The sequence below is a fragment of the Anneissia japonica genome, unplaced genomic scaffold (assembly GCF_011630105.1).
Source record: "Anneissia japonica isolate Jap-2015-1 unplaced genomic scaffold, ASM1163010v1 scaffold288117_len521816_cov214, whole genome shotgun sequence".
NCBI classification, from domain to species: domain Eukaryota; kingdom Metazoa; phylum Echinodermata; class Crinoidea; order Comatulida; family Comatulidae; genus Anneissia; species Anneissia japonica.
In genome coordinates, this window is record NW_022685717.1 from 36,381 (window position 1) to 44,170 (window position 7,790).

A 7,790-nucleotide genomic window follows, 5' to 3' on the forward strand; every position below is an offset into this window, starting at 1 on the left:
AAAAAATGAAAGAAACATCACAACACATTCTGTTGATGTTCTACTCAAGCAGAAATTGCATTTCTTTAAACTGGTTGGCATCAACAAGTCTTTATGATCAGGCAATAACAAATTCTAAGGGTAATAAATGTATTTCATACATTTAAAGTGAAATTTAGGAATGTTTATTAGAGTACACTATGTGCAATCCATTTTGCACCAAAAAAAAAAATAAATTCCCCCTACCTCATCACAATAATTTAAACAAATAATACATTAAGAAATATGGTGATGGGTGCACTAACAGGCTCTAATTACTAGCGGAGGGTTCACAAAACAATGTACTGTATGAAAAAAAATCAAAGAAAAATGTTCGTTTTTAAGTCCATGCTACTTTAATCTGTACATCTTCAAATATTTAGTATATTAGTCCAGAATATCTTAGATTTATAAATAGGTAACACACAATATTCAGTAAAATAGAACATAGACATATTTTTTATTTTGAATAGAGTATCATTCATCTTGAATGTCTCAAGGACGATATTTTAATTTAAAGTTTGCATTGCAGTCTTAAACATGCATAGCATGTGCATTGCTAATGCACACCATGTCATTTACCCCTAAAGATCCTTATCGAGAAAACATTTCTGATATTTAAATTATTCCATCAGCTTCAGAACCTTTCCAATGTACTGTTCTGTAGTTTATTGCTTGCTTTACACAACCATCTCACATGCCACTGTAGGCAGGCCCGCCTCCAGCCTCTGGTACAACCCAGTTAATGTTCTGACTCGGATCTTTGATGTCGCAGGTTTTGCAATGTACACAATTCTGAGCGTTGATTTGTAATCGCATTCCATCACCTTCTTCAACACGTACATACTCATAAACACCTGTACAGTATATAGATATTTCAATGCAGTAAGTGACATGATACAGTATCTACAAATCACAAGGTACCTCATAGTTTAATGAATACTCTACTCCAGACTATTGACTGTTTTTACAGACATAATAAAGTGTCAAATGATTGGGGTGCATTATCAAAGGCGCTGTGCACATTAATGATGGAAAAGGTGAGATTTAAGTAATTTTTTAAATGAAGCAACAGAACAGTTTTTAATGTGTGCAGGCAGGGAATTCCAAAGTATAGTTGCGGCAAAAGAAAAAGATTTGTGGCAAAGGGCTTTGGCTAGAAAACACTGTTTTTTAAGGGCTCAACACCGATCATCTGTAAAAAGTAATATTAAAACTGAGCATAAAGTGGTATAAAAGGTTTTAAGAAGCACACTGGAAACATCTATGTTTGGGTGCACCCTCGATAAATAAAATAAAATATTCAGTTTGGCCCTCGGACCGATTTTTATGCCCATCCCCTACCCTAGAGTGATGGGTTAGTGGTATGCCAGGGCAGGCTCACTGTAAAATACAAATGTTCCAATAGCGTACTGATGACACAAACAAGTCATCATGGCGTGAAAGTCGGTAACCCTTCGTAAGAGGGGAAATGCTGATGATGGGGTCTGGGGCTACATAACCAAAAAGCATCAACAATACTGATTTACCTGCTGGACAGAACCTCTGCTCTGGTCCATCATATACGGCAAGGTTTCTATCAACAGGAACACTGTCATCCATTAATGTGAGATGAGCTGGTTGGTCGCCCTCATGGTTTGTTCCACTTAATGCAACTGAGCTCAGTAGATCAAAGCTGATTTCTCCATCAGGCTTTGGGTACTCAATTGGGGTACACTGTGAGGCTGGTTTCAATGTTTCAGAATCTTTGTCTGATAAAGGTAAAACTTTAAACTACAATATTTTCAAATAAAATATATGAGCTGTACTAGTCTGATGTAATGGAAAATAAAATTCAAAAACCATTTAGTACTTTAAAGACTCATTTAAAATTTGTCTCATTCAGCTTGATTTTTCCATCCACACAGTTTATGCTTCACATTCACCTAACAAGTGCATTGTGTGCACAAAAGCTAGTGTACTGTCAAAATTCTACAATATTTTTGGAATACAATATGTTTACTTTATATCTGTAAAATAAAAAAAAAAACCCCCCCAAAAAAACACCCAAAATTTCATCACAGAACACAAATGGTTTTTAGCATACATATCAAATCCATCAGCAACACTACAAGCCCTGTTGTTCAGATGGCGTGGCTTGTTCAAAGAATTTGTACCTTTAGAAATGGGTACTTTGTAGCTTAGATGGTACAGCATGTTCAAAGTATTTTTATTTTCATTCACATATGATCAATATTGGCTGACTTACGTTTGTGTTTTAAGGTCCATGGTTCTTTTCCCCTGCCAATGAAATAGAATAATCCAGTATACATCATGGTGCCAAATACCCCAAGTGGGTTATTGAATGAGGGCCGAATATTCCTAACGGATTGCAATTCCTTCCAAATCCAACTCTTCTTAACACGAGCCTCATATTCGTCACAATATATACCTACAAAGGAATTTGTTGGCCTGTAAATGTTTCATCAGTTTTAATCTTTCAATCAAGTAAAATTATAATGTTTGTGTTAATATGTAAATAAAATGATTCTTACAAGCTGTCATTAACTTGCTTGTACATACTGTCAACTAGTGAATCTGGATCGTAATGCTAAATGCTAAACTCATACAGCATAGGAGGAGTAACAACAGCAGCAGCAGCAACAACAATGAAAATATAACAGCAGCAACAACAACAACAACAACAACAACAATAAATGGATTTATATACAGTAGTGCAAATAAACAAGGCCTCTTGGTGCTTGACTAAATGTAAATATAAATCCATAGTAGGAAGAAAGTGTAAAAAAAATTATGTAAATAATATGTAAAATGCCAATCTATCAGTATCTAGAAATTTTATTACCTATTATTTAATTCCTAGCATTTGCATGTTCAAAAATAATAATTAAAATTAAAATTACATTAACACACTGTATGCCAAGACAAACCTGTTGTTTCTGAGGTAAAATTTTCATCTGTTAATTTGTCAAAGATTGATTCAGCAGCCAGCATACCACTCTTCATAGCGTTGTGTGTTCCTTTTATCTTTGGTACGTTCATGAATCCCGGACTACATCCTGCCAACAGACCGCCCGGAAATGCCAGCTTGGGAATAGACTGAATCAGGAATAACAAACTTTAGTGAATTACAGAGCCTTTGAAAAACAAGTGCCTACAGTAAGTTTCTACAGTATTTATTATTTAGTTTTGGCCGTACGACGTTAACCTTAATGTTTGTACCCAACATGCAGCGCGATAGCTCTGCCCTTTTTGTTAACAAATCAAAATACGCATGCGCAAACCCATAACGTATGTCGAGCACGTAAAATCCTGAAATTAACATACTTCGCAACGCAAGCTGAATAAATTATGACGTCATCCGTTAGTTACCGTCGTGCGGCTAAGTCACACCTAAAGACCATGTGACACTAGCTACACTCACTAATAATAATAATATCTAATAATACATCACTATCCTGTAGGTAATAATCCCTTTCACAAGACAAACATACACACACGATGCTTAACACAAACTAAATCTCAATATGAGGCTTATACAGTGGAGTTGTTTTGGTCGTGAGGAAAAATCCTGCAGCACTGACAGGAATTGGAATGCAAGCATCTTAACCACCAAGCTATTTAACTCCACGCCACTGGCACCTATATTTATCATATATCATTGTTATCTAAAATCAACATGATACTTACTTGGAGGCCGCCCTCATTGAGAGCTCTAGCACCATATGCTATCCTTTTACCACCTTCAAAGGTTGATCTTATTGCTGGATGATGCTTATACCTTTGGAACTCTCTGTAAGGGCTAAGATATGGATTGGTGTAATCTAAGCCAACCACAAAACCTACAGCCACCAATGGAGAACCTTCATCAAGATGGTACAAGAATGAACCTCCATAGGTTTTAAAATCCTGTCATACAATAAACCAAGATGCTCAATTGTTTACCTTAGGTGAGCCATCTTTACCTATGCCAACATCAGTGGTTGCAACACCCTTCACACTCCCATCTTCATGGTACAGAACCTATGGTAAGATAAAATTATTACAAACATAATTGATTTAATTATACTACAACTATGGTATTTCTTTAGTAGTTTACCTTGTCATTACAAATAAGTAAGAACTATTCACTGTGACTAACATTGAGGCTCCTCCAAGGAAAGCTCACACAGGCTAAAGCCAACAGGGTGTACTGTATTGAGTCTTGGACCAAATAAACAATGGTAATAAAAGAAATGAAAATTATAATGGAAAAAGTATAATTAAATGATCGGGCACCTAAGATAGGAAAGTCATCACTGATGCACTTATGGAACAACATTGGCCTAACAAGTTGTATGGTTGAGGCAGATTGAGATGTAAGTCATTTATTAACCAACTCCACTGCGTTAAATATTTTGCTAACACATTCCCCAAGAAAATAATAATTATTATTATTTTGCATTACAAGATTTACTAGCATTTTAAATTGCCATACCCAAAGCATATAAATATATTTAAATTGTTATAAATTTAATGTTGAATTTAATTGAACAGTGCAAATGAATCTGACCTCACTGGCTGGATAGCCAGGGTAAATCTCCACACCTAACTCCTCTGCTTGTTCTCCTAACCATTTCACCACATTACCAAGCCTAGCAATGTAATTACCATGATTGTACATAGGAAGACCTGATCAGAAAATAAAGCAAAACTTACATGAAAAATGAATGGACATTGCAACATGTGCACCCATTACAAAGTCTATATGATAAGCCATCCAGATGTTTTTTATGTGATCTCTATTATTAAATGATATAATAATAATATGCATCTGAATGTTTGGATCCAAAAGCACTTTTTCATCAGAGTTATAAAAATTGTTATACTACACCATACCTTTAAATATTGGAATTCGAAAACTACTCTTTTCTGTTAGAAACAAGAATTTGTCTTCCTTGACTTTTGTTTTTAATGGCGCTCCTCGCTCCCTCCAGTCTGGTATCAGTTCATCAAACGCATGTGTTTCTAAACAGGCTCCTGACAGAGTATGTGCACCTGATAGAGCAGCAAATAAACTATTAAGATAATATAATATAGAAAAGAAAAATCCCCCCAAAAAAAAAATCCAAAAAGAAAAATCCACAATTAAAGTAACCAACAAAAATGAAGAACAAAGTGTGATTCAATATCTCTCTGAGGCTGCTAAGTACACATTAAAGCTGACTCAGCACTGGTTCCTTGATTGTTTACAGGGGAAGATTTAGTGGGGGCCGAGCCGGCCATGGCCGCTCTTTTGGAAAGTTAAAAAAAAAAAGAAAGAAAAAGAAATAATTGATTGTCCAAAACAACTTCCATGTTATTTCCGGGTGTCTAGAAGACAAACATTTTCCCAGACCCCCTAGAGTGGTGTTGTCTCTCAATTGGCTCCACCTCCCTTTTGGACATGTCTGGATCCGCCCGCCCCTGGTTTACATATGTAAACCAGGGATAAGCCTCCAAAAAAAAAGAATTGAAAAACAAGGAGAGAAGGAAAGAAATAGATTTCTTTGGAGTGTTTGTGCTTATTCAGCTCACTGTACATTGAAGTTAATTATTAATTTAATTAAAATTCAAAACAAAAAAGTAAATATCTCTTCTTAAAAACATACCTTATTTGTTGAAAAATTGTGCAAAATAAAACATTTTACAGATGTTTAGTGAAATTGGATATTGATCACAAAAGTTACAAACCTAATTCTGTTGCTTTTTCTACCAAACACACCCTTAGTTCGTGATTTTTCTCTAGGCTTAGTTGTTTTAGTCTAATAGCTGCAGCAAGCCCAGCAGGTCCTCCTCCTACAACCAAAACATCTACCTCATCTCCATATCGTTCCATTTCCACATCTATTTTTTGGAATGCGATACACCAAACATATTGCAATTAAATATAATAAAATGTTTCATTAGGCCAAATAAAAAAAATTGTTTGTTTGCCCTCCTCCACCCGCCCCTAACTCACTGAAAAAAAATAGGGGTGGAAAAACAAAAATAATTTTTTTATCTTTTTTCTTTACAAATTAAAAAAAAATGTGAGTAAATTTATCTTTATTTTTTGCCAGATGCCCTACAAATTAGTCTAAAGTTGTTGTCTGATGAACGATATTGCCATTCTAGGCCTCTGTAGGTTATTTTTATTCCATCTGATAAGTATTTTTAAAAAATAAATTAAAGCATTTTTTTTAAACAAGGGCAAACAAACAATTTATTTTATTTGGCCTTACTTATATCATCGCATGTTGAGATGTCCCCTTCACTTATATTCAATCAATTGCTCAAATTATTGGATAGTCTGATGTTCAAATCCTTCTTATTTATTATCCTTTTCATGATCAATTTTTCGACTCCATTTACCTAATTATTGGTGGTAATTTTTTGGATGTTATTGTAAATTTTTATTGTTTTTTCAAAGATTTAATATTGTTAATGGTTTAAAATTTTTGAACTGTTTTTTGTTTGTTTCTTTTTTGTGGCCCTTGGCCACAATATGTTGTCAGTTATGAGAGATTTTAATCAAGTGATATACTAACTATTTTACTCTCAATACTGTATAATTAACTATAAAAATCATGTTTAATATTCATTTAACACTTTTAATCTCTGTTGTTCCTTTGTGATACCATGCATGCACTTTAAGCCATGACCTGGGTATTTTGTTAGATTTTATTTCTTATTGTTTCTGAAAAAGAATGACTTAAAAATAAAATAAAACTATTTGAAAGAGGAGATACAATACATTTAGTCAAATATTGCCTCAGTTGTTAATGTATAGGTGCTTCACACATGTGGGTCAAACAGAAATGTTTACCAGTATCACAATATGGATGTCTAAAGGATTAGTATTATAAGATCTTCAACAGAAAGGGGATGTTGAAGAGACCACCTACCTTTCCATCTTGGATCACTTTCTCTTGGCACAACTGTGTAATGTGTAGTAATTTTATTATGTGTTCTTGAACTTGTAGCCAAACAGCGAGACACAACCTTCTTTAGATACCCTAAGATTAAAAGGATCAGAGAAAGTTTATATAAATTTCTTTCTCCTCTGATTGGCCAAACTTGATGAAGGGTATTCTATATTACGTCGAATGTCCTTTAGATGAGATTGATCAGCCACCAGGTGCCGGGATGGATGGAAATCTTGGGAATCACCCATCAAAATCAGGCAAGTAAATATAACTAGAAACTAGTATGACTTAATTACATATGCATGCGTAAAGAGATCAACAACAACCTTGATGACTAAGATAGTTTCTTCCATAAATTCTAGGGCCTAATTTATTTTTCTCTATAACTCAAAATAAATAATGTTTACTATGTTTTTAGTTAATGAAAAAGCACCAACTTTGTTTGACTTATTGTCATGAGGTTCGTGGGCTAGGTGCACATGCACTCCACCTCCCAAGAAAAGCTCTTGTCCCCACTGGAAATTTTTGAAGACAAAAATTACGCTAAGTAGTTAAAAATCATCTCATACCACGTGTACAATTAATTTTGCCAGCTGGCTAGCACATCAATAGGCCTATTTATATTATAATAATAATATAATAATAAAACTTTATTTAACCACGGTAAACAATTGATCACCTCAATGTTGTTTTTCATCAATGCCATAATAGACATAATAACCAAACTTAACTAATTTTAAACAAAGAATAATATTAATTACAGAAAATAAAAGAAAACTAAAACCAAATTAGGAAACAAAACTTAAAACTTATTGTAAAAATGTGCTAATCTAAGATAAAAGATTG

At 34.1% G+C, this 7,790-nt stretch overlaps 1 protein-coding gene across 1 annotated transcript; it reads right to left on the reverse strand.

Moving 5' to 3' along the window:
- Positions 1-351: 351 nt before the first annotated feature.
- On the reverse strand, positions 352-7,033 carry LOC117111960 (electron transfer flavoprotein-ubiquinone oxidoreductase, mitochondrial-like). The gene is made up of 10 exons (XM_033255019.1): positions 6,924-7,033; positions 5,731-5,883; positions 4,897-5,055; positions 4,571-4,689; positions 3,958-4,041; positions 3,709-3,927; positions 2,949-3,117; positions 2,267-2,449; positions 1,548-1,769; positions 352-875 (listed from the first exon to the last, which is right to left on the reverse strand). The coding sequence occupies exons 2-10, from the start codon at positions 5,873-5,875 to the stop codon at positions 712-714; spliced, it is 1,464 nt and encodes a 487-aa protein (XP_033110910.1). The 5' UTR covers positions 5,876-5,883; positions 6,924-7,033; the 3' UTR covers positions 352-711.
- Between the last annotated feature and the right edge of the window lie 757 nt (positions 7,034-7,790).

What these genes read in the sequence shown, in the direction of transcription:
- LOC117111960 (XM_033255019.1), bottom strand. Translation starts at nt 5,875, where the DNA reads ATGGAACGATATGGAGATGAGGTAGATGTTTTGGTTGTAGGAGGAGGA. An exon ending in TTTTACCTCAGAAACAACAG is followed by an intron (nt 2,450 to 2,948) that starts GTTTGTCTTGGC and finishes ATTCCTTTGTAG; the next exon opens with GTATATATTGTGACGAATAT. An exon ending in ATGGACCTTAAAACACAAAC is followed by an intron (nt 1,770 to 2,266) that starts GTAAGTCAGCCA and finishes TACCTTTATCAG; the next exon opens with ACAAAGATTCTGAAACATTG.